Genomic DNA, 26,552 nt, shown 5'->3' on the forward strand with positions numbered 1-26,552 from the left:
TGTGGGTTGAAGAAAACGATCGCGGTCAAATGTTAAGGCATTTAGTTACAGTGCTATAATGTTACTAATGAATCTCTGATTTTACGTTTCATGTAGCCCTTGCATGAATATTACTTTGTCAGATGAGTGGCATTTCATTAGTTAAACTCGCGTGCTACTTGCATTGAAATCAGTTGTGCTGTAGTAAGTGGACATGATCTCTTTGTTTTGCCTTTTGTTTAAATCATTTGTTATGGAGGTCATGGACGTATAGAGTGTGCCTGAAGCTTTATTTTAAGTAATGTGTTTTGCTAGAGGAAGGCGCCTACTTGTATTCCTCCTAGTGACTAGAAGTGATGGGAGTTGTTTTGTATCCAGACTCCCTGCCCATCACTGTCAAGCTCACAGCGTATTGCCAGAAGCTACATTGAGGCACTGCTACTTGAGTGTGACCGGACAACTAATCCTTGGTTAGAAAGTTCACTTCTGGACTTGTTTCTTTTCTTTCTGCGTGGAAATATTTTCCATTGTATTCTGAAAACATACGCAGTCTGTTTATGCAGGGCAGGCACCATTTTGAAAATTAAATGATGCACAGGTTTTTCTTTGTGGATATAAATAGGAATCCCTCAGAGATGCTGAAAGGAATTTTTCTCAAATCAATCTAAACATAGGTTTTCCATGGAGGTACAGAGAAAGAAGGAGCATTTTAATTTGTTCATTCACTGAGATGTCAGTTAGACCAAATCCAGTTTGTTTATCTTATACCAAATGTACTTCCATTGTAATTACACTCCAAGCTTTTAGAACATTGAAAGTAATATTTATAGAAACCATTCCTTTAACGTCAACACCTGTCAGACTACTTTGTTTCTATTCTGTGAAATAATTTGGTATGTTAAAAACATTTAGAAAAGCAACCTTGAAGTCTATTGTTATTTTTATAGTCACATTTGTAGGCACCTTATAGACTAATAAGGAAACAAGTTTATGTCTGAGAAGCTAGGTCATGACCATGGAAACCCTTAGTCACCTGCTTAATTTTACTCAATCACTCTTATGTATGAGTTAGGGCTTAAGGGCCTATTTTGAAAATGCTTACTACTTTGAGAAGTCCCCTTGACTTCAGTGCTTGAGTAAAGCACAAGTTTTCAGTGGTGGAGCTCTCACGGGGTTGGAATGCCTCTAGACTAGTCCTACACAGACATTGATGAAGGATCGGGAACACAGAAAGAGTGTTCTCTTCCTACATGGATTGGGCATGGAAATATTTTGTGAATATTTTCTACTTTTAATGTTGGGAACACTTCAGTGTGGGCAGAAGTAAGAGAAAAATCACTTAAATATTTAAATTATTCAATCTGTCCTTAAAAACAGCCTTTGTGAAAGTGAAATGTCAAAAATTACAAAAATTGTTGTTTTCATTGTAATACATGGATCCGCATCATCTGTAAATAAGTTGTTTTTAAGACTAAGCACTGTACCAGGAGAGCAAGACCATGCAGCTTAGAAGAAAAGATGGCTGTGTATAGTCCCAAGGTTCACCCGGAGCTTCTAAATGAAGGATACGAGTGACTTATTTAGACATGCATATCTGATAATTGGGCTAGCCTGTCTGCTCAAAAATTGTTAAGGAGATAGATATACCTTTCAGTTCTCAAACTTTATAAATATAGTGCTGGATGATTCCCTCTGCTTCTTCAGAAAGAAGGTTGCATGGTGAAATTGAATCCAGAGGTGGCAGAATAAAGGTGTGCCCAACCTCACTTTCCTTTTGACCCCATGAGAAATGTAAGGAGTGGACTCCTCTCCACTGTTAGGAAGTGTCAAGTGAGAACATAAGGACCAAAGCTCCCTTGCAAGCAACCATTTTTTTAATGCAAATACTCTTACTGCATTGTGATTTTAGCTGACTGTGAATTGCCATATAATTTAATTGCACGCTCTGAAAAACTGCCTGTGAAATCATTTCATCTGGTTTCCTTCATGTACAAGGATCCTGAACAATTTTTTTAAATGCACATCTAATGCAGGCTTTTGCTCCTGATACCTGTAGAAGAATGTCTTACATTTCATAGCTTGTCTAACACTACTCAATTATACAGCTGGTCCAGTAAAAGACATCACCCTAGGAAATCCTTACGTCTCTCATAATTCCTGGACCATCACAGCTACAACATTAACACTTTTAAACCTTTCATCTTTTTGCTTGAACATCAAGTGCTTCTCTCCATTCAACATTCAATCTGACATCTCTGCAAATTGACAGGTACTGGAGCTGAGTAATTGGGCAACACAATGACAGATCATATCCTAGGCAGAGGAGTGCAAAGCTGCACTGAAAGGAACAATTTACAGACTTTGCCATGAACACTGATAGACTGTCAATTAGCTGTAAACTTGTGAGGAAAATATGTAAGTGTTATTATGGACCGTTCAATGAAGACTCCAACTCAGTGCGCAGTGGTGGTCTAAGCAACAAATCACGTATTTGGCTGCATTAGGGACAGCAAAAATAATATAAAAACATATACTATCATTCAGCTGTCTTGTCACCACCTGGGACACTGTATTGGATTTAGGTTATCATCTCAGAAAACAGAGATCAGGAAAAAAAAATTGATAAGAATTTTCATCTTTTTTTCATAACTTTTCCTATAAAAATGACAGAGAAATGGACTTGGAATACCAGAATTGAAATGGGATCATTTTTATAAAAGTTAGCATGCAGCATTTACTATGACAAATTGCTATTGAAGAAAAATAGTACAGTGAACTTTAAACAAATACTAGACACATGTAAATAATTGAAAAAAAATTGAAAAAAAAATTGAAAAAAAAATGTGGCCATACTAAAAAAACTGGGGAAAAAAAATTCTGATCAACCCAAAACATTTCACTTAGTTCTGGGGTTAATCTTTGTTTACACCCATTTCAATTAAATTTAGGTCAGTTCTGAACAACATCAGCTCCCTGCTGACAAACTTACAGATGGTAAGCCTCCTTCATGGTGTAACAGAAGACTTGAAAGCTTGTAAGCTGTATCTGTTTATGGAGGAAAAAAACAAGCCCAAATTCAACTGATCTGTAACACGAGTAAATCAGTCATTTCTAAAACCTGACGTTTTAGTAAAATTTCCCTTTTGAAGAAATTAAATCTAAGTCATTGCTCCTCCTTATTTTTCTATACTTAAAAAGTATGTTTTCTTTCAAACAGAATTTTATTAACTGTGTGAATTGTGTCTATGGTGCTGCATACTAGTATTGTTAGTATGACATGCAGCTTGCATATCAATATGGCAATTGCTACTATACAAAATACAAAAGAGAATATCATATTAAAGCCAAGTAAGTACAAGACATATGCAGTTTTAGAACATTAAAACCTAAGCGCTAAATGAAAACAGGGTCAATAGTTATATTAACTCAGAGGTGGACAGAATGCCAAGTCCATTTCCCTGCAGCCCCTGCCCGTGTCACTGTGGATAGTTTCCATGGAGACCCCAGGAGCAGCAGGGCTATAGTTTCCATGGGGACTGGCCCCAACAGCACTGGCAGGGTATGTGGCTGGCCAGGAAGCTGCTCCAGGATCGGGGCTGGGACCTTGCGGTAGTGACAGCATGGGCCGGGGCCGGGGCAGAGCCACAATCCGCTGCCTGCACACCCCTGCTTGTAGTGTAGGCCTGTTATGTTGAAAGCATATGGGTAAATGTCAGAACAGCGGGGGGGGGGGGGTCATGGTTGGTGTTTGCTGTTTATTTATAAATATTTATTTTTATTTTTATTGATTCACATTTTCAGGATTGCACAAAATTAGGTGTGTTTTTTCAATTTCTGTGGATTTAATTTTTCAGAATTGTGTGAAATTGGGGGCCTGAAGGGCAGCCAATTTAGTATTGTGCTCAATGTCCTTTTGGAGGCGGTGTTAGGTAGGGTTACCCAGAAGTCTGTCTTGGGTCCAGTGATGTTTAACATTTTCATTAACAATTTGGAAGATGGGATTTAATGCACGCTTAGCAAATATTTGGATGACACAAAGTTGGGTGGAGTTGCAGATTTGTTGGCGGGTAGTACTAGGATCCAGAATGACCTGGATAGACTGGAAAATGGTCTGTGATCAATCAGAAGAAACTGAAGATGGATAAGTATAAAGTCCTGCACTTGGGATAGAATAATTATATGGCCAAATACAGACTAGGGAATGACTGGTTAGGCTGCAGTACTTCTGAGAAAAACCTGGGTATTATGGTAGACTATAAGCAGAATATGAGCAAACAGTGTGTTCTTGTTAGGAAAAAAAGCCAACAGCATATTGGGTTGTACTAACAGAAGTATTACTTGCAAATCAAGGGAAATGATTCTTCTGCTATGTTCAGCACTGTTGAGGCCTCATATGGATTACTGAGTCCAGTTTTGGGGCCCAGACTTCAAGAAGGTTGTGAAAAGAGGACAGTGCAGAGCAAAAAATTTAATTAGAGGCCTGGGAAACATGATTTACTATATGAGAAAAGGATAAAAGATCTAGGAAAAACTAGGAAAGGCTGAAAGAACTAGGGAGAAAAGACTGAAGGGGGATTTGATAAGTCTTCAAATATCATATTTTCTTATGTACAACATGTACCTTGTTGTTACTAGGAAGAGGTGAAACAGGAAATTAAACAGTGTGGCTTTGAGAATAATTTATGGGACAGTGAAAATGGACATCAGACATTGAGCTTTACACAGACCTTTTGGAAGTTTTCTGGAAATAAAAATTGTAATAATACATGTTTTAGTTTAGACCCCAGTATTATGTAATGCTAATAAAATGCTTTAATATTGTTACTCATCTGTTTAATATGGTGTTGAGGGAGGAGAGAATCATGTTTACTCCCAAATGTTCTGTACGAGTCTCACATCAGACAGAAATTATCAGTTACTGATTAGACTTTCCCATGGGAAGCCCCGACTCATCTGACAAGGAGTTTCCCAGTGGTAGCCTACAGTACATCATTACTCATAAGAAGTGCCGTACTGGATCAGACCAACAGTCCATCTATCCTAGTAGCTTGTCTCCAACAGTGGCAAGGGTGGATACTATAGAGGGAGAGCACCAAACCCAATATAACTAGAATGATCTATCCCCTATTCATTACCCTCCCTGGCTTCCATCATTATATGTTTAGAGATGCTAGAGGGAACATCTCCAACAATATTGAATAGCCATTAATAGGTCTATCACCCATGAACTTACCCCACCCCTTTTTGAATCTGGCTAGGTTATCTGCCTCTACCACCTCCTGTGGCAATGAATTCCACAAGTTGATTATGCATTGTTTTAAAACAAATATTTTTCATGTTAGTTTTTAAATTTGTCACCTACTAGTTTCAGCATGTGCCTCCTAGTTCTAGTACTCTGGGAGTTGGTGAAGAACTCTGTTCACTTGGTCCACACCCTTCATATCTCCCATTTGCCTTCCTCTTTCCAAACTGAAAAGTCCTAGCCTTTTTAGTCTCTCGTGGCATGGCAACTGCTCCATGCCTCTGATAATTTTGGTTGCCCTTTTCTGTACTTTTTTATAATTCTACTACCTTTTTGAGATGTGGGGACGGGAACTGCACTATGGATTTGTATAATGTCATTATGATGTTCTCCATTTTATTTTTAATTCCCTTCTTAATGATGCCCAAAATATTTTTGGCTTTTTGGTCACCACTGTACACTGAGCTGGCATTTTTAGAGAACTGTCTACAATGACTTTAATGTCTCTTTCCTGAGTTGGAACAGCTAGTTTACAACCCAGCAGTGTATGGATAATTGGGGTAATTTTTCCCCTTGTACATGATGACATTGACATTTATCTGCCATTTTTTTTAACCCTTTCACTTAGCTTGGTGAGAACTTTCTGCAGCTCCTCTCCATTAACTTGGGGCTTGACTGCCGAGAATAATTTGGTGTCATCTGCAAATTTAGAGATTTCAGTGTGCACCCCATTTCTAGGTCATTGATTAAAATATTGAACAAAATAGGGCTCAGCTCAGATCCCTGCAGGACCCCACTTTTGCCTTCTCTCCATCCTGAAAAGTGACCGTTTAGGCCTATCCTTTTTTTCCTGTCTTTTAACAAGCTCTCAGTCCACAAAAGAATGTTCCCTCCAATCCTGTGGCAACACAAGGTTTTTAAAAGCCTTTGGTGAGGGACCTTGTTGAATGTTTTTGGAAAGTCAAAATATATTATGTAAACTAAATCCCCCTTGTCCATGTGCTTGTTAACTTCCTCAAGGAACTCCAGCAGATTTATGAGGCAGGATTCCCTTTACAAAAACCATATTGACTCTTCCCCAGCAGATCATATTTGTGACTGCTGATTTTATTTTTTATTCTTTTTCTTAATCTTATTCTTTACTCTTACAAGCTCTCCCCAATGCACAAGATGTAGCTGATACAGCCATCATGCTTTGTTAGCCTCTGAATTCCAGCAAGCAGTTACTACTTGATTCTAAGTTTATAAAAGTGTAATAGATGCTGTGTGTTTGCAGAGGAAGGGAAGCAAGGAATGTAGAATCAGTGCAATTTATTCTGAAATGGGGATTGGCAAATATGTAAAAAGGTTAGGAAAAGCAGTACAGACTAAACATGGATATAAATTTGATATACCTGGCACCAACCGATTACATGTTTCCTAAACAAATACCTCCCAGTCAGGGAAAAAAAAGAGAGAATATACAATCTCTCTGGAGCTAGTGCGCCTGTGCACCTCAAAGGATCATTTAGGAAATGCAACTTATAGATGAGGGTTTCAAAATCACTCACATAGTGATTAGATAAGAAAAAAAAAATTGTTAGTTTCTATGGATTACTAGTTTTCTGTCCTGTTACTAACCATTGTGCCACAAGGAACGATTTGGAAAAAATAGATTTATCTTTTTTCAGAATGGGAAACAAGATGTTACGCAGGGGCCACATCTACATGAGACACTGACTGTGCAGTAGCTCATTACTACTTTGCAGTAGCTCATTATGACTGTAGTAGCATCGCGCTCCACGAAGCATGACATGATGCTACTGCACAGTAGTAATGAGCTACTGCACAGTCAGTGTCACCAAGAAGTTGTATGAGGATGCTGCTGCACTGTAATGCCAGTTACCGCACACTCATGTAGTATTTGTGTATGCGTGTAGTAAACACTTGCACAGTCAGCATCTCCTTTAGATGCAGCCTGTGGGCAAAGCTACATGTGCAAATGCTGCTGGATGGGTTAACCCACCCTGGGCTGGCATCTACACGGGTGTCCATTTGGGAGCAGATTTCCTGCTCCTGCCTCCTCTAGCCCTGCCTCCTCTACCCCTGGGTGCTAGCCCAAGGTCTGGCAGGGAGCATGGGGCCAGGATATAGCTGTCTCCTGGTGGGGGCTGGGAGATTTCTCCCTGCCCCCCGGAGCTGCCTACTGCTGTGGTGGACTGTAGTGGTACAGCCCACGTGAGGGCAATGTCCCCCTGCCCCAGCAGCAGGGAGCTCCCAGTCCCAGCTCCCCGATCGAGGGCAGAGGGCTTGGAAAAAGCTGTTGGGGAGGGGAAGCTGCCCTGATCTGCTGGGGGGGTAGCTAGCAGCATAATTCCTGCCCAGCCAGGGGCTTGTTACTAGCTGCACCAGTGGTGGCTCGGGGCAGGGGTCTGGGACCTGCCCTCCCCCCGCAGCTCTTTGCAATCCCCATGCCTCAATCCCCATCCCTGTGCCTCAATCCCCAGACCTGAGCTAGCCAGGGCATGGGGCCAGCCCTGGCAGTGGTGGAGTGTGGGGCTCCTGAATGCCCAGGAGAGCGGAAAAAAACAGCTCTACAGGCTAGGGGACAAGACAGAGTGACCCAAAGAGAAAGAGATGTTTGGTAAGCAGGCACACAGCCTCATTTTTTTTCTTCTTATGTTATATCCAGGGGTTTAGTGTTTATGTTGCAGTTTAAACTAGCAGTTAGGGCTGTGGGATGGCAGGGGACAGTTTTAGGAGGTCCCATGAATATCCATAGGGTTATGTGCTGCTCTTGAGCCCTGCTGGGGCAGGTTTAAGGTAGGACAGAGGCTGGTGCCCAGAAGCCAAGCCTAGAGCAGTGGGCTGGAGCTGCAGGACCAGCCAGAGTAGAGGGACGGAAGCCAGGAAGGCTAAAGCCCCAACAAAAAAGGGAAAAGAAAGGCCTAGAGTGGCATGGAGATGCCTGGACAAGGGTCCCATCTGACTGGAGGTTCAAAATCTGCAAGGCAGGGTCACAGAGTAGGGAGCCATGCAATTAGCTCTTAAGGCAGGAGCTCCACACCTCTAGGTGTTCCTTGGAGCAAGACTGGATCTGGGAAGCCCTGGGGCAGCCTCCCCTTTGAGGACCAGAAGGAGAATCAAGACATGGCAGGTGAGTAAGGGGAGACTGTTCCCAGAGTAAGCCCTCCAGGGGCTTGAAACTGTCCTGGGGATGGTGCCATGTTACAGCAGGTCTCTACACGTGCAGAGACTTGGCACTAAAGTTAGTCCCAAGCCCCTGGACTTGGCATTAAAGTTAGTCCCAAGTCCCAGCAGCCTTGCCATGTGCCCCTGTGGCCAGCGGTGGGAACTCCAGCCTCTGGCCATATGACTGTCAGCACTTGGAAGCCATGTTGAAGCGAGAGCCAGCTGCTAGCACCTGGTAGCTGTGTGTGAAACTCTGATTCCTGTCCAGCCCTTTCCCTGGCCAGGAACCTCATGCCTAGCACAGGGGCAGCACGCAGCAGCTCCTTCCTTGCCCAGCCTGCCTCCCTACATCAGGGATGTTCCAGCCCCTGCCCATGTCAGCAGTGCTCAGCACCCTGCGCTCCTGATGGCCATGGTGCTGGCCCTGCTGGCCCCACCTGGCCTCCCCATCCAGTGCCCAGGACATCTGCAGACCTGCCAGCAGAGGCCAGGGCACTGGCTGTGGGAGGCCCTGCCCAACTCTCTCCTGCATTCCCCACTCCAGCCCACCTGCCCTGCCGCCCACCCACCCCCATCCCCTGCCCACCCCCAGCACCACGCTCAAGACATGCATTTAGGTGAAACAAAAAAACTTTATTACCCTCACAACACCCACCCGCATCCCTACCCCTTCCCCCTCAACAAACAGAACCCCCTGCCCCCTCAACCAACAGAGCCCTTCCACCACCCTCCCCACCTACCAACAATAAACAACCCACTTACAAGCCGGAAACTATATACAAAGGGAAAACTATTTACAATATTTTGGGTCTTCAAGCCCAGAATGGGGGGCCATGACAGGGGGGGCCTAGGGGGAGGGCCCTGGGGCAGGTGCCTAGCACCCCAGCCCCCGGATGTTCCCTGGAGCTGGGCTTAGGCCAGACCTCTAGTGGCAGGCCATACCCAGCACTAAAATTAATGCTAGGTCATGTCTATACATGCGTAAATGAGCATTAACTAATCGCACCTAAATTTTGATACTTGCATTTGCAGGTATCAAATTTAAGTGTGATTAGCCTAAGCTAATGTGCATTAAGGGCATGCATTTGTAGACGCATGCCCATAATGCTCATTAATTTAGGCTAACGCAAATTAACACGTCTTGTGTAGACGCACCCTTCTACTGCCAAATTGGCATCCCCTCTTTCCTATGTCACTTGTACCTTCAGTATATTATATTCTCTGCTACCCTATACCCAAGTGTTATACCCAGATTTACCAGCACTGAGAATGTAATATCTTGACATCCTATCTGAATTGTACTGTACCTATGACTGGGTCAGTTAGCCCTTAGAGCTATTTCTGTTTTTAATAACCACCTGTTTTTATAACCTTGTGATAGAAGTAAAAATATTTTTAAAATTTACAGTACAAGACAGTTTTGAATTTGTGTACAGAATTACATATCCTTTTTTAATTTGTGTGAATGTGGTTTCTATGAAATTGTAGGACTAATAATTGCCTTGAGCCATGTATATGGATTAGGCAGTGACTGTATGACCTTCTCAAGGTATAACTCACATAGGAAAGCACAATCGTGTCTCTTGATTGTGTAGGGATCCCATGTGCCTAATAGGATCACCCTTTTGATTTTTCAGGCTTGCAGTGGCTAAATGATCTGGTGCATGGGTTCAGGTGCCTGGACTGACCTCACGCCACTTATCTGGCCTGCACTCCAATAAATGCCACCATTTTCTCAAGAAACCACAAGGGAAATAGATTTCTACTTCCATCTTTTATAATGGGGATCTGAAAGAAGTAAACTATCATGACATTTTTAACAGAACTCTGGACATTGTAGTACAGAAATGATTTTTTTTAACTAGCCCTAAACATTTGGAAGCAATAGGGAACACACGATATGAACAAGTACAGGTCCTGATGGAACAGGCATAGCTTTAGGAAGATGGCAAAAGAAGTGATATGAAAGGGTGATTTGAAGAAGTTTGAAAGCCACTTGCCTAATGTAAAATTCGTTAAGGGGTTTGGGAACAAGTACCAGAGCCCAGGTTTCTCCTGCTCTCAGAGAAGTGGCTTCTTCACTGGACTGCTGGATTGCTTTTCATGGGTTAGATGTCTAAATTCTGCCTAAATCCCAAGCAACAAATAGAATGACCCAATCTTGTATCACTACTGCATTCAGTTTTCTCATATTTTAACTAAATATCTGGTTAAAATAAGAATAAGTTTTTCTTATATTTTAACCAAGAAATATGTTTCCTGTAAAGTGCAGCGATAGGTCTGCTTTGTTAAATGAATGGGGATACTCTTCATATTTTTTGGCCAAAAATACAATTATACTGTTAAGTAAGAGTTCATTTAAGCCATTAATTCTAAAAGGCACAGAGTTAAAACTTAACTGAGTTTAACCCAGAATGCTGCACATGACAATAATGCACATGTGCGCATATGATATAAGCTGACCTAGTTACTCAAACCTTGAAGAAAATATCTGTATTTTTACAACATTTGAAAGCCATCCCTCCACAGTTCAGGAACCAATCTGCTAAACGAATGATAAAGGACTTTGAGGAATTATTGTTATACTCAGTTTAAGCTAGAAGCCAAGCACTTGACTAATGGGTTCTCAGAGATTATAAAACTGTTTCTTTTAAGAATAGCTACTTTTTTTTGTTTGAAAGAAAATATCCATGTTCAAATCACTTCTAATCCTTGTTGAAATTGTTTGATTGTTCTTTAAAATGTAGGATAGGTAATCATCCTAGCAACAGGATAACATAAATAAAATTGCTAGTGTTTTTAATGCAGGCCAAATATTATTTGATTCATTTAAATATTTGTATGACTCAAGACTGATTTTACTAAGTGAGGTATACTCTGGACCATAAAAAAGCATTCCTGGAATAAGCCACTTATGGAGTACTAGTTGTGCTTACAGGACTTTACAAGAAATATAGTGCATGTCTACACATCACCATATGGTGCTGTTGTTATGGTGCTGTGTGTTAGTACTTCCTTTTGGAAGCACTAAAGCATGGTGTAGTATGGGTGGTTACTGCATTGTGTGCACAGTGGACAGGTAGATTTCACTGTATGTCGCCATAGCTGGAGATCACGTGTAAGCACACATGATCACTATGTTGGCATAGCACTCTGTACAGCAACGTAGTGCACCATTACGTTGCTATTCTGCACCCAGAGTACAGGACACCCACAGTTCTTGTTTTGAATCATGCAGACATAGGGCTCACTCTTTGGCCTAGTTTAGAAAATGGACCAAACTTTAGGTCCTTCCTTTGTCATCTTTTTAGCTCCTTGGCAGCCCAAAATAAACTTACATTTTCTCTAGAGTTTGTGCCAACACTTCTACATTTTTTAAAAGGACAGATGCCTGTCAGCATGTCAAGAGCTATAGTACAGAGCCAGAGGACAGTGAACCATAGGGAGCCTTCCTTATGGAATAGTTTCTTGAGTGACATTGTCCGTAGGCAAAAATTAGTACTGCCTTAAGGTTGCTTTAACTTGTGCCAGGGACCTGTTTAGACTGTAATATCTGGCAAGATTGGGAGGAGATATTAAGGCTGACTGATATAAGGTTACTAATACCACCACTTCCAACCACATACATAGTACACTGCTCTGTCACACATGCACATCTAAAGCAGTGCCTGTGCTCAACTTGCATGTAATAATAGGATGAGCTTGCAGCTACTTGGAAATCAGTGTTACTATTAAAATGTCATCTTCCAAGTTTTCTGTAAGAGAGCAAAAGGCCATTCACTCGTTAGCAAGATTCTGTTGTCTGGACAATTTATTTTTCCACTGACACCTGCCTATGTCAAGGGTGAGGTGGTTTTAAAAAGTTTAGATTTAGTACCAAATTATCCATTTAGATATCTCAGTGGAATTTAGGAAGAATTAGTCACCTAAGTCATGAAAGGTCATTCAGATTGTTTTTACTGTAGCTGCTACACAACTATATTAGGCACATAAATGCATTAGATGCCTATGTTTTGGCTGTATAAACACAACTAGGTACTTAACTTTCATCTTCAGAGCATATTCAGAAGCAATCCAGTTCAAACAGATAGCCATCAAATTCTCACCTCAGCTCTGTTGCATTCCAGATCAGACCTAAAAACCATAGGCTGTGTGTAGAGGAAACAAGGGGCGTGTGTACATGACACTTGAAAGCGGGCTAAATGCTTTTGCACTGCTTTAATGGTGTCAGTGTTTGCATGCCTCGGTGGCATATTGCACACTAATTCCAGCCACTGTAGGAAATTCAGTGACATAATGTGCCTTAAATGACTTGGGACGCAGCAAACTAAAACTCCTCTGAGGAGTTGCTGCCCCAACAGCCGCGAAGCGAAGCAGTGGACTGTGTGCTGCCTGGGACCGCTCCAGCCCCCTCCCCCTGAAGCACTAGTGCCCCCACCAGCTGTAAAATGGACACAGCTACTTGATTTGTTTCATTCAGAAATATCCATATCATATCAAGGTTTCCCATTCCTGTCTGAGTTTTTGCCTTCTATTTTAGCAGTTTATTTCAAGTGAAATATTTCATGTCAAGCTTCCCATGTCTTGAGAAGGCAACAACTCATTTCCTTCCTTCCTTTCCCTAAATGAAACAGCAAAAATCAGGTAAAAAGATCAAACCATTTTGTTTGATATTTTTAACCCCACAATGTTTTGTATGCATTTTGTAGCCAGCTAAGGGGTTTGTTATTTTTTTAAAATATGTTACTGTGTCCCTCAGTCTTACCTGGCCACTCTTCCTAAGGCTATGCCTGTTCCATCAGGACCTGTATTTGTTCATTTTGGTGTGTTCTCTATTGCTTCCCAATATTTAGGGCTAGTTAAAAAAAATAATCATTTCTGTACTAAAATGTAAAATACCCAGATTTCTGTTAAAAATGTCAAAATAGTCTACTTCCTTCAGATCCCCATTACAAAAGATGGAAGTAGAAATCTATTTTCCTTGTGGTTTCTTGAGAAAATGGTGGCATTTATTGGAGTGCAGGCCAGATAAGTGGCGTGAGATCAGTCCAGGTACCTGACCCCATGTGCCAGATCAGGTTGCTTACAGGTCTGGATCTGGCTGCGTGCCAGCCTGACCCTGTGCACTCGGACCCATTCACACACACTGTAGCACATACAGGACAGTGTCAGCAGAAGAGGAATGGCAATTAACACTGCCACTGCTCCCCATCGCTAACTTTCTGGACCCATGGGGAGCCCTGCCAGCTGGACAACATGGTTCAGCCAGCCAGACCTGGCCTCCAGGCTAGAGATTTAGCACTACTGGAGTAGTGTGATTAGACTTGGGCTGTGTTCTGAAAACTAGCAAATGTTCACTTAAACAGATGATAACAGGGTCTGGTACCTTTTTTTTTTATGCCAGGAATCCACTTTAGAGCTAATTATAAAACCTAGGCAATTGTTTTTTTCTTAATTTTTCAATTTAAGTGCATTTATTATAGTGCATTTGAGAGATGCTTCATTTCACTTAACATTTACCTTAGTCTTGCTCAAATATATTCTGTGCCTGCTACATGGATCAAGCATTATTCTACACATTTTGACATAAACCAGGGTCACTAAAATCATCTCCTTTTATGCTGTATTTGTGCATCATTTTAACCACTGTAAGTTTTTGACTTCTTCACCTCTGTTCTTATAGTTTCAAAATATTGGGGAAATACATATTTTTCCTACTACATCAGCTTTAAGTCATTATAGTTCTGTATAACTGGTCAGATACAAAGCAGATACAGAACGCAAGTTGGCAACAAAGATTAAGGATAACAAGAAGTCCTTCTTTAAGTACATAGGGAGCACGAAGAAGGCACAGGGTAACACAGGGCCACTGCAGAATGGACTAGGGCAACTCGTAACTGATAGGATGGAAAAAGCAGAGATCTTAAATAATTTATTTGCTTCTGTTTTCCTGGACACAGATACAAATGCACCTCCCAATGAGTCTTTAGTCTGGAGTGAGAGTAATACCAATCTACCAATGGTTAGCACTGACCTAGTGAAGGGGCACTTGGAAGGGTTGGACGTATTTAAGTTGGCGGGCCCCGATGATCTTTAGGAAGGGTCCTAAAGGAGTTAGCCAATGACATAGCAGAACCACTGGCGCAGCTGTTTGAGTGCTCATGGCACTTGGGACAAGTCCCAGAGGACTGGAAAAGGGCCAATGTGGTCCCTATTTTCACGAAGGGGAGGAAGGAGGACCCGGGTAATTATAAGCCAGTTAGCCTCACCTCTATTCTTGGCAAGACCTTAGAAAAAATCATAAAGGATCACATTTGCAGGGGGCCAGCGGGTAACACAATGGTAAGGGGCAACCAGCATGGGTTTATAGCAGGCAGATCCTGCCTGACTAACCTGGTTTCTTTTTATGACCAGGTCACAAACTGCTTAGATGCAGGGGAGGAAATAGATGTTATTTACCTGGATTTTAAAAAGGCTTTTGACACACTGTCGCACTCAATCCTTATGAGCAAACTGAGTAGCTGTGTTGTAGATTTTTTTACAGTAAGGTGGGTGAAAAACTGACTTATGGGATGCATCCAGAGAGTGCTGGTGGATGGGGCAGTTTCTTCCTGGAGGGATGTAGGTAGTGGTGTCCCCCAAGGCTCTGTCCTTGGATCAGTTGTTTAATATCTTCATCAGCGATTTGGATGAAGGTGTTGAAAGCACCTTGTCCAAATTCGCAGATGACACTAAATTATGGGGCATAGTAAACACACTGGAGGGCAGGAAGTGAATTCAGACTGATTTGGACAGACTGGGGAAGTGGGCAGATCAGAATAGGATGCAATTCAACAAGGATAAATGCAAGGTGTTGCACCTGGGGAGAAAACCTGCAACACACCTGTAGACTGGGGGGTACCATTCTGAGTACCGCAACAGTAGAAAGAGATCTCGGAGTCCTATTTGATGCAAAAATGAACAAGAGTCACCAGTGTGATGAAGTAATAATCAAGGCTAACCGCGCTCCTTCTTGCATCAGCAGGATTATCACGAGCAGGTATAGGGAAGTGATAATTCCCCTCTATGAGGCATTGGTGAGGCTGCAGATGGAGTACTGCGTCCAGTTTTGGGCACCGCACTTCAAGAGGGATGTGGATAACCTTGAGAGGGTTCAGAGGAGGGCTACTTGTGTGGTTGAGGGCCTGCAGTTAAGACCCTATGAAGACAGACTGAGGAATCTGAATCTCTTCAGCTTCCGCAAGAGAAGGCTGAGAGGTGATCTTGTGGCTGCCTACAAACTCATCAGGGGGACCATAGGGAACACTGTTTACCAGGGCGCCCCTCGGGGTTACCAGAAATAATGGCCACAAACTGAAGGAGAACAGATTTAGATTGGACATAAGGAAGAAATTCTTTATGGTAAGGGTTGCCAAAATATGGAATGGGCTTCCAAGGGGGGTGGTTCTTTCCCCTACCCTGGAGATGTTCAAGAGGAGATTAGACAGGCATCTGGCTAAGGTTATGTAACGCCAGCACTCTTTCCTGCCTGGAGCAGGGGGTCGGACCCAATGATCTACCAGGTCCCTTCTGACTCTAGAAATCAATGAGATCTATGAAATCCAAAAGAAGAAAAATCTTGTACAGATAGAAGGTTGGACATATAAGACATGTACAAATGTCAGCTTTTATTTTGAAGTATATGATTCTCAACTCATGTAAATTGGTGTGGCAATGGAGATGGCTGATTTACATGAACAAAAGATATTGCTTTTTTAAATGATTAAAAAAATACTGAGTAATAAGGTTGAAGGAGACCTCAAGGGACATCTAGTCTGAGCCCCACATAGCTGCAATATATGCTATTCTTAAATTACCCCAGGTAAATACATATCTTTCTCTTCTTGAAAAACCCCAATGAAGGAGATTCCACAGCTCCCTTAGGCAGCTTATTTTATGTTTTATTGCTCTTAAGGCACTTACACATTACATTTTTCATGTCATCAGGCTTTTGAAAGTGCTCTACAGTCATGACATGACACATGTGCATAGTTGCAGAGCGTTTTTAAAATGGCCAATCAAATGAAAAATTAACCTTTCTCAAATGAGGTATTAGATGAGGGCACTCTAAAGCAAGGCACCTTGGGGAACTTGTGTTCCCTCCAGGGTTAATTTTTCACACTTTGGGAGCTGTCAGTTAGGGAGGGAGAGGAGGAGGGAGCAGCATGGAGTGAATGGCTAGGCATGACCAATGACCAGGCTGGAGTTGGGGAGGGTCAGGGTGAAGGCAGAACCCCCTTGCCTCATCCCCCCCACCAGCTGCCCTGGCTGGAGTATTGAGGGGAGCCAGACTGGGTCCACTTCATGCCCCTCCCCCCCAGCTCCAGCCAGGCCAACCACAGCCAGCAACTCCATGTTGCTCCTTCTCCCTACCCCACCTTCCCTCACTGACAGCCCCGGAGCTAGGGGGGAACCTGGGGAGAAAGGCGGTTCTGCAGTGCCCCTACCTGCTGGCCAGGGCTGGTGCAGGCAGACTCCATTCCCCTCCAACCCAACAGGTGAATGTCTGCTGAATTGGAGGGAAGGGTCTAACTCATGGCGCTTTAGAGTGGGGTCCCAAACATCTGTAGGCACCATTAGAGGGAGGAAATATTTTTTTTCCTGAGCTTTAATTTAAAGCTGCTTTGCTGCAATTTAAACCCACTGTCACATGCCCCATGCTCTGTGGCAAAGGAGAACTATGTTTCTCCATTTTCTGTATGGTATTCTTTCAAATATTTGGAAATGCTGTTATGTTCCCCCTTAATCTTCTTTTCTGTCAAAGTCAAGGGACTGAGTTCCATCAACCTTTTGTCATACAACTTACTTTCTAGCCCTCTATCATCTTAATCACCTACATTCAGACCCGCTATCAACATCCTTTTTAAAGTGTATTGTCCCAAACTGGACATCATACTCCAGTTAAATCCTATCTGGGATCAAATTGAACTGTGCTGTCACCTCTCATGTTTTGCTTACAGTGCTTCTGGAATACAACTCAAAATTGTGTCTAAACATAGGTTCTTTCTTGAATCCATTAGTGAATAGAGGGACACTACTGAATCAAGCCTTTGGAGCAGAAATTGTGGAAGTCTTTTCCTAATATACCTGGTGCACTATAGTTCTTTGTTCTTTTCCAGTGGCTTGAGAATATAGAAGTTTAAGAACTTTTAAGTTAACAGAGACCAGTTATTTAATTCCACGGTCCTGGATTCAGTTCCCTTGTGATGTCCGCTTCTCAAGGATTGGTGTGTCGAACAGCCATACTGGAAAACGCTATTCAGCATTCCAAAAAGAACTGCACAGACAGTGGTCAGGCAGTGTAAAGGATTATTACAAAGTAATGTTCCACATAGGTTGTTTTTTTTTCAATTAACTGTTTAAAGCAGTGCCAAACCCTTGCACAATGGATTTGACCATAAATGGATCCAGGATTTTGCTAAAAGCAGGTGTGGTTGCAGGGACTGGTGCTGCAGGGGTGGCTGCACTCCCTGCTCCCAGCCTCCTCTCCCACACTGGAGCAGGCAGATAGCGCTGCAGGAGCAGCAGCCAAGAACTTGTTGCAAGGCAGGTAAGTATTCCCCTGCTCCCTTCCCCAATCCTCTCCTCTCCATCTGTTCCCCTCCCATTCTCCAACCTCCCCTGCCTGCCACTGTCAGGTGCTGTTCTGGGAATGAGACAAGTTCCTGCCTGTTGCAGCTGAGCTGCAGTCACTGGGGATTGGGTAGCAGCAACAGTGGCCAGTAGGCATATTCCCCCTCCCAACACCTTCCTACCTGCCTGATGCTGCCATTGTTGTGCTCCTGGGCTGACTGCAGCCCAGCTGGATGGGACAGGACCTCCCCTTCCTCCCAGGTGCTGCCCCAGTGGTAGTCAGGGGAGGGAGGTGTGGGAGGGAGAAAGAGGGAGAGGCAAAGGGATGTGCCTTTGAGCATACATTCTTTCAAATTTAAATCGCTGGCTGCTTCTCTGGCAGCATGGCTGTAAGGGGGTAGGGCAGCACCACTGCACCCTCTCTACATTCACGCCTGGATTTGACATATTTTAATGAGGGTTTCTTGGAAAAAGGACTTGATTCATAAATGGCCATAATGGCCAGTTACTAACTGAACCCTGCCAAGTTCAGCACTGCCACTCAATCTTAATATAAAGGAAGAACTACAAGAGAAGAGCAAGGTACACATTTTCTCAGTAAGCCTTTCTTTATCACTTTTCATCTGGGGCCACAACACACATTGGCAGAAGATTTTCATAGCATAGGTCTGTTCCCAAAGTAAATATTTCATGGTTAGTTTTATATAGAAAAATATGTTTCTTGGCAAGGCTGGACAGTTCAAGAAATGTCTTTCTTTTAGGCCTGTGCAAATAGGGAACTATTCAATTCAAATTCGGCCGATTCAGATGCCAGCGATTTGATTCAGAGATTTTCCGATTTGATTTGGCCAAATCGACTTTGGAAGATTCAGTGTAGATTCAGAGATTTGACCATAGAGTATAATGGGGAGTCAATTAAATATCTATAACTTTGTTGTTTTGTGACTGATGCAGATGTAACTTCCAGGAATGGTAGCCTCTGCTGAGGGCAGGTAGCCTGCCAAGTTTCAAGGTGAAAGGTGCAGAGGTTTCTGGGAAACTGCATCTCAAGCTGCTGACTAGCAAAACTCATGTCACGTGTGTGTGTTAAGCCACAGCAGGGTGAAAACTGCAGGGATGGTAGCCCCTCCTGAGGCCACAAAGCCTGCCAAGTTTCGAGATAGGTGCAGGGGTTTCTGGGAAACTGCACCTCAAACTGCTGACAAGCAAAGCTCATGACATAGGTGACACTGTGTGTTAAGGCACAGGGGGGTGAAAACTGCTGGCCTGCTAGGCTCTCCTGCAGCCATGAAGTCTGCCAGCTGTCAAAGAGATAGGTGCAGGGGGAGTCTAGGTTCTGGGGCCCTGCACCTCTGGCTGCTAACAAGCAAAACTCATGGCATGGGTGCTTGTGCAACTGTGTCTGTCTTGGGGCACAGGGGGGTGGGGTGAAAACTACTGCAGGCCTGGCTGCTAGGCCCTGCTGCAGCCATGAAGCCTACCAGCTGTCAAGGAGATAGGTGCAGGGGGGAATCTGGATTCTGGGGCCCTGCACCTCTGGCTGCTAACAGACAAAACTCCTGACATGGGTGCTTGTGCAACTGTGTCTGCCTTGGGGCACAGGGGGGTGAAAACTGCAAGCCTGCTAGGCCTTGCTGCAGCCACAAAGCCTGCCAGCTGTCACGTAGATAGGTGCAGAGGGAGTCTGGGTTCTGGGGCCCTGCACCTCTGGCTGCAGGCAGGCAAAACTTGTAACATGGGTGGGTGACACTGTGTGTGTGTTCAGGTGCGCCCACCACTGTAAATGGCAGCAGGTAAAAATAACTTAGTGACTCAGTAGTCAGCACCAGTAGCACCAGAAGCATCTCAGGCAGCCACACTAAACTGTCAGGCCCTTCTTTCCTCTCAAGTAGGAGCACCTAGTGCATGTCTGTTAGGTGCGCCCTCCTTGTGCGACTGTGTGTGCATGTGTGTGTGTGTGTGTGTTCAGGTGCACCTTTCCGGGTGCTGGGGCCTCTGTACAACATGGCAGTGTGCCTCAGTGAGGCCTCTTCCTCCCCTACAGCTTCATTCCAGTCCACCACTGTAAATGACAGCAGGTAAGACAATATGGTGTCTTTTTAGTGGGGCAACTATATAAGTAGAGAGATATATTTTAGCAAGCTTTTGGGTTAAAAAACCTTTGTCAGGATGAGGAAGCACCTGTAGTTGGTGTGTCTGCTGGTCCTGGATGAAAGGAATAGTAAAGAAGCCAGAGGCTGGCCTGGCTTGCAATGCAGGCAAGAAAGCCAGTCAGTGAAAATGGAAATGGAGGTGTCAGGGGGTGAGGGACAGGCTGGGGTGGGGAGGGTGGGGAAGGGCAATGTAGCAGCACAGGTAAAATTGCAAAGGTGCCTGGGGAGTCAGGTGTCCAGCAGGTTGCAGTGTGTCAGAATTCCACTGTCTACATTGATATATTGAGTCCATGAGTTTCTGTACCTACTACCTAGGAGGCTGATGTAGTGCAGTTCATAGGCCCAGCTCTGAAAAGTGGTTTGTAAATTCAAACAAGTACCTAACCTCATCACCAGAACTGAAGCCAACTTCCTACAGCTCAAAACACAAAACCTGCCAACTATCTCCAGTACCCCCACAAACTGCACACCAGAAACTATCACAGACAACAAAACCCAACTACCTGTGGGGGCACATTCCTCACCAAAAAACCACTCTGCCTCCAGTCTCTCTGGCCTGATCCTGAGAGGGAACAATTTACAAACCATTTTTCACAGCCGGGCCTATGAATTTCACTTCATCAGCCTCCTAGGTACAAAAACTCACGGACTCAGTATAGATTAGACGGTGGAATTTTGGCACACTGTGACCTGCCAGACATCTGACCCCCCAGGTACCTCTGCACTTTTACCTGCGCTGCTACATCCCCCTCCCACTTCCACCCCAGCCTGTCCCTCAACCCCTGATGTCTCCATTTCCATTTTCACTGACTGGCTTTCTTGCCTGCATTGCGTGCCAGGCCAGCCTCTGGCTTCTTTACTATTCCGACCATCCAGGACCAGGAGACACACCAACTGCAGGTGCTTCCTCAGCCTGACAAAGGGTTTTTCAATGCAAAAACTGGTATCCCAGGCAGCTAAGCTGAGCTCACCTGGAGCCTCAAAACTGCACTGCAACCAGCAAGTGTTAGGCCTGTCAAAGATGTGACAGGTCTGGGCTTTTCCCAGCCAGGACTGTGTGCATGGGTGCATGCGTTAGCTGGAGGGTATGGAGGCTCCTACCCACCTTTCACCAGGGGATTGTTGGTCTTGGCATTTATGGAGCTGCTGCACTGCCAGCAGTCCCACCAGGCCTCCCTACGTGGGCAGGGTGCAGTTTTAGTGGTCATGCCCAGGACCTGGGGCCTCCTCCTTCCCCATAGCCCCAGGCCATACCTCCAAGTTCATCCTGGCAGGGGAGCGAGCTCAGCAGGGACATGTTCTTCCCCTGTTGGCTGGTGATGCAGTGAGTGCCCCCTCCAGCTGAGAGTGGGTCATTAACTGTTTTTTAAAAAATGAAAAAAGAAAATAGGTGCAGACAGAGTGAGGAGGGTGGCACTCAGTCCATCTGCAGGTGGAGCTTGGGGAACCCCAGCAGTGGGAGGTTCACTTTCAAGAACACCAGCTGCTCCACCAAACTAGGATCCAAGCAGGTTCAGTGGGGTGTCACAACGTCCTCAGCAATACTGACCACCCTCTCGCTTGAAACACTGGTTGGTGGACAGGACAGGTGTTGCTGGGCAACTGTGGCCAGATCTTGCCACATCTGGCTCCGGCTTGCCCAGTAGGCCAAGAGGTTACAGTCCAGTGGCTCCACTTCCTCAGCAAGACAGGTAGCCACCGAAGCCTTGGCGCTATCTGCCTGAGGCTGGGGTCTGGTGCGTTTGGACCCCAGCATTGAAACCATGCCCTTGGCCCACATTGGCAGTGGCTAGTGTGGAGGAGACTAGCTGGTGCTGGTGCTGGGAATGTTGGCACAGGAAAGTGGATCCCCTTCCTCCACATCCCCTTGCCTCTTCCCTTCTGCCTCCCTGACTTTGTTGACCAGCACCTGCATCCAGTGATTGAGGGTTTTGGTGCTGCCAGTGCACATGCTCCCCTTCACTCTCGGGTTGCACATGCCTGCCAGCATGCGGACTAAACTAGACCTCAAGGGATCCAGCCATCTCCTGATGCCCTCCTTCAGCTGCCTCACCAGTGCCTGCATGTCTGGTGACAGCAGCCTGCCCTAGCCAGGAACATCGATCCCCTGGAACTTCTCCCTTTGGTTCTCTAGTTCCCTTACTAGGGGGATCACCTGGCTAAGGAGAGCATCGCTAGTGCTGAGGGTCTCAGTCGCCTCGAGGAAGGGCTTGAGGACCACCAGGATCTGGGAGATGGTACCCCACTCAGCTCTGTTCAGGGGGCCACTGATCCCAATCTCCCCAAACAAGGCCATCTCATGGATGGGCTTCTGTTGCTCCACCAGCCTTTCGAGCATCAGGTATGTGCAGTTCCACCGAGTCTCCATATCCTGCATGATTTTGTGCTGTGGGGTGCTCAGCTCTGCCAGTTTCTCCCGCAACATCTTGCCCTCCTTGATGGTGTGATGGAAGTAGCCCGACACCTTTCTGCATTTTGAAATCAGCTGGCTCATAGTGCTAGTGGTGGCGGCACCATCACCAGCAGCCCTGTCTCCCTCCAAGGTGTCTGTGACTATTAGGTGCATCCTGTGTGCCACACAGCAGATGCCAACAAAGTTGGCATCACGGACAGCCTTGACCATATTGGCCCAGTTGTCAGTGACCATGAACCTGTGGGTGAGCTCAGCCTGCCAAACAAGCCATCCCTGTACCATGCAGTTCTTGGCTACCATGATCTCCCTTGCCGCGTGGGACTCATTCAGCACCTCGGCTTGGAGGAGAACCCACCGATGGCTTGACTGATCTCAGCAGTGCCATGTGAGGGAGAGGTAGGCATGATCACCACCCCAGCTGCTCCAGATGTCAGAGGTAAAGAAGGCTACCTGTGGCCCTGCCTTGCGCAGCTCCTCCCTCAAGTACTCCCTTCATGCCTCATACAGGGAGGGCACCACCGTCCTGCTAAAGGTGGTGCATGTGGGCACTTGGTAAGATGAAACCACCAGCACCATGAGCCACCTGTACCCAGGCCGTTGAACTAGGGAGAAGAGCTGGCTGTCCAAAGCAAACATCTCAATGGTCTGGGTGATCTTGCTCACCTTGGGAATTCACCCCCTCTGTCTGCAGCTTTCTCCCACTGTTCCACGGTGGCCTGCCTCTGCTTTGGGGGGACAGGGGCTTTGGAGCAAGCGGGGAACTTCCCTTTGGGCATGCTCGCACTGGTGCCAGGCTGAGCAGAAAGAAGGGCAAGGGGGTGCTGCCTCCTCAGGTACAGCAGCATCGCTGTGGTGGTAAAGTGTTTCACCTCCTTGCCTCGGCTGATCTGCCTTCAGCAGTAATGGCCTTCGGCATACTAGAGCAAACTTGGGATCATCTGTCAGCTCAAAATGCTCCCACATTATGCTACTCACCTGCTTCTGGGTTGAGGGTGGGGATGCTGCCTTATCCCCTCCCCAACAGGCTGAGGCATGACAGCAGGAGGAGCTGCCTCAGCTGAGCCACTTGTCTGAGCCTCTACAACCTCAACCTCCTCCGAGGTCCTGCTTTCTAGATAAGGAGACCTGGGTCTAGGAGAACACTGAGGGGTATGGAGCACAAACTCTGATTCCCCCTTGGTCCCCAGAATTGCTTGAGCCAGGGCGTTCAGGTCCCCTGGTTCCAGCTCCAGCTCCTCCTCTGGCAATGGGAAGCTCACACCTGGGAGCTGGCATTGGGGTGGGTGAGACTGATTCTGCTGCTGGTGCCTATTTCTGGAGTTAGGGGAGGTGGTGCAGGTGCAGGAATGTCAGGTACAGGTACTGCTCCCACCTCCTTGCTTCCCCTGGCAGCAGAAGCCTCATGGCTGCTTGGGAAGAGGATGTGTCTATGTTTGGGGGGCAGGGAACTTGCAGCTCTAGCTCTCCCTCCCCTGCCAGAAGGCCTGGCACCTGCTTCTCCAGCACGCTTCATATTAATCTTTCCTGTTATGACTCCTTTTATGTTGTGTGTTTTCTTTCCTCTGTGTTGCATGCCCTGGACTCTTCTTTGATTGATTGATTGATTGTTTGATTGATTAATGATTATTAAGAACTATGTAAAAATGTGTGCTGTCTGTCATCTTCTTCTGTGCTGTGATGTATTTATTTACTATAAATTATGAATGTGAAGTGCGACTCCTTTTGTGTTGTGTGTTTTATTTCCTCTGTGGTGTGTGCACTGGACTCTGCTTTGGTTATTAATAACTATATATGGTTTCTTCTTTTGTGATGTGCTATTAATATGAATGTGTGACTATTACTGTACTACTTGTTCTTCTTCTGTGTTGTAATGTGTACCTAAAATAATATATCTCCTTCTTCTAGAACTCTGAGTTTTGTGTTGTGTGTGTTAATCTCAGTGTGAATCTCTGTCTGACTTCTGTGTTGCCTTTAGTCTGTATGTAAACAAACTATAATAATATTAATAACTATATATAATCTGATTCTGAATCTCTTCTTCTTCTATAAATATCTGACTTTTTCTATGATGTGTGTGTGTGTGTAATGTGTGCTTCCCTGTACTGTGATGTATCACACTGCCAGGGAAAACACTGAGCTTTCTTTTTTAAAAGTATTGCAAAAAAAAAGAGAACAAATATAAAAAAAGAGAACAAATATAAATTGAAATAAATGAATTGGATAAATAGTAAAGTAGGGAGATGCTAAGATAAGCTATATCCTATCCAATCCTTTCTAACAGCAAAAAGTAGCAGGCCACTGACTAGGAAACCAGGCCAGTAGCCACAATACCTTTGAGACGCTGTTACGCAGGCAGAAACAGCTCAGGAAAGGGACAGAAAAGCCTACATACAGAGGCTTTTATGCTGTTTCTATGTCCCTCCCCCCAGACACTGTGATTGGAACAGCAGTCAGGGAGAAATCACAATCAATTGGCCAGCTAGAGATGTCAGTCCTTCCCCCCTCCCCTTGTAAGTTTCTGTTTCCCCATAAAGACCACCTTCTGAATTGCCGAATCTCTTCCAAATCTTTTCCGAATTGATTTGGAGGCTCCGAGTCAATTCAGAAAGTTTTAAGCTTCTAGCGATTTGATTCGGATTCGGAGATTCGGCCTCCGAATTGGGCCGAATTGTCTCTGAATCAAATTGAAAACCAAAGCTTCACACAGCCCTGCTTTCTTTTTGCATCCTTGAGAACCTGACAACCAGGTACTCAGCGGTCCTTACAAGGTGTAAATCAGGTAGAAATGAGCACTCCAAGGAGGATTTGGTTCTCTAAAAGGTAGGATTCTTATTTCCATCTGGCTTCCAATCAATTGTCCTTCCTCGACAAAACATTTGGTCAGTGTTTTAGCAGAGGTATAGTCATAATGAGTCCCTATACACATGTAGGGAAGGCATTTCCAAAGGCACTGTTTGCACTGTACTTAAAGTACTTTTAAGTACAGTGCCCTAGACATTCCACGGGTTGGTGCAAGTTTTATGCCTGGCTGTAGTTCTGTAGAGTAGGAGTCAGGGCGCACTGGGCACTGCACAAAGCAGCTAATTACCCTTTTGAAAAACACCAGTTAAATATACAGGCAATCCCCACTTAACGCTGTTTTGCTTAGCACTATTTCTCTATAACGCTCATTTTAAATTGATACTTGATTTCACTAAGTGCTCAGTGAGTTTCGTTATAACGCTTGCGGTTGCCATCTTGGGTCATCAAATACTTTCAGTTTTGCTTAAGACTCATTTTACTTAACACTCAGTTTTTCACGAACCAATTAAGAGTGCTAAGCAGAGGTTGCCTGTATGTGTAATAAAGGTGAACTAGGTAGGCTGAGACACACTACTGCAGTTCGCGTTATATTTAAAACACATATAATGGGGTTTAATTAAGGTGACTTCGCCATTTTGAAAGTGTTTTAAGTTGCCCACGTGTATGAAGTGACAGCTTTAGAATGCTTTAAATGGTGAAAATTGTCACACAAACTAAATTAGGTTACATAATTTACTACATTTTATCAATATGTTTCTAATCAAGTCACTAGGATGGCCTTTGTATACATATGTGTTTGTAATATATGCCAGCAGCCTCTTTATAACTTGTGATTTTTCCATATTTTTTTTCACAGGTTCATTTCTATATTCTCGTGAAAGCAATTTATACCCTTGGTCATAGTGCATCTCTGATTGCTCTTACAACAGGGAGTATAATTCTTTGTGTGTTCAGGTAAGTACTTTACATAAACAAAATTAAGTGGTAAAATAGGAAAATATTTTAAAATTCTTGTCTCTTCTATGATCGTATAGCTCTTTATTTTTTAATTCTTAAAAAATAGTGAAAAATAATAATACAATGATAATTTGATTTTTCTGTTAACGATAATCATACTAGAGGGATCCTGAATCACTTTATGAATTCATGTACAGTAACACTTCTATAAAAAAAGATTAGC

The 26,552-nt window shown here is 44.4% G+C and overlaps 1 protein-coding gene across 2 annotated transcripts in view; it reads left to right on the forward strand.

Moving 5' to 3' along the window:
* Nucleotides 1-26,552, forward strand: part of VIPR2 (vasoactive intestinal peptide receptor 2) — a 297,276-nt gene that overhangs the window by 236,417 nt on the left and 34,307 nt on the right. For both annotated transcript variants that reach the window (XM_059729178.1, XM_059729177.1), the window contains one exon: nucleotides 26,229-26,326. In XM_059729178.1, coding sequence (XP_059585161.1) covers nucleotides 26,229-26,326 — 98 coding nt within the window. The remainder of the gene's footprint in view (nucleotides 1-26,228; nucleotides 26,327-26,552) is intronic.

Source organism: Alligator mississippiensis, chromosome 5, assembly GCF_030867095.1.
Source record: "Alligator mississippiensis isolate rAllMis1 chromosome 5, rAllMis1, whole genome shotgun sequence".
NCBI classification, from domain to species: Eukaryota; Metazoa; Chordata; order Crocodylia; family Alligatoridae; genus Alligator; species Alligator mississippiensis.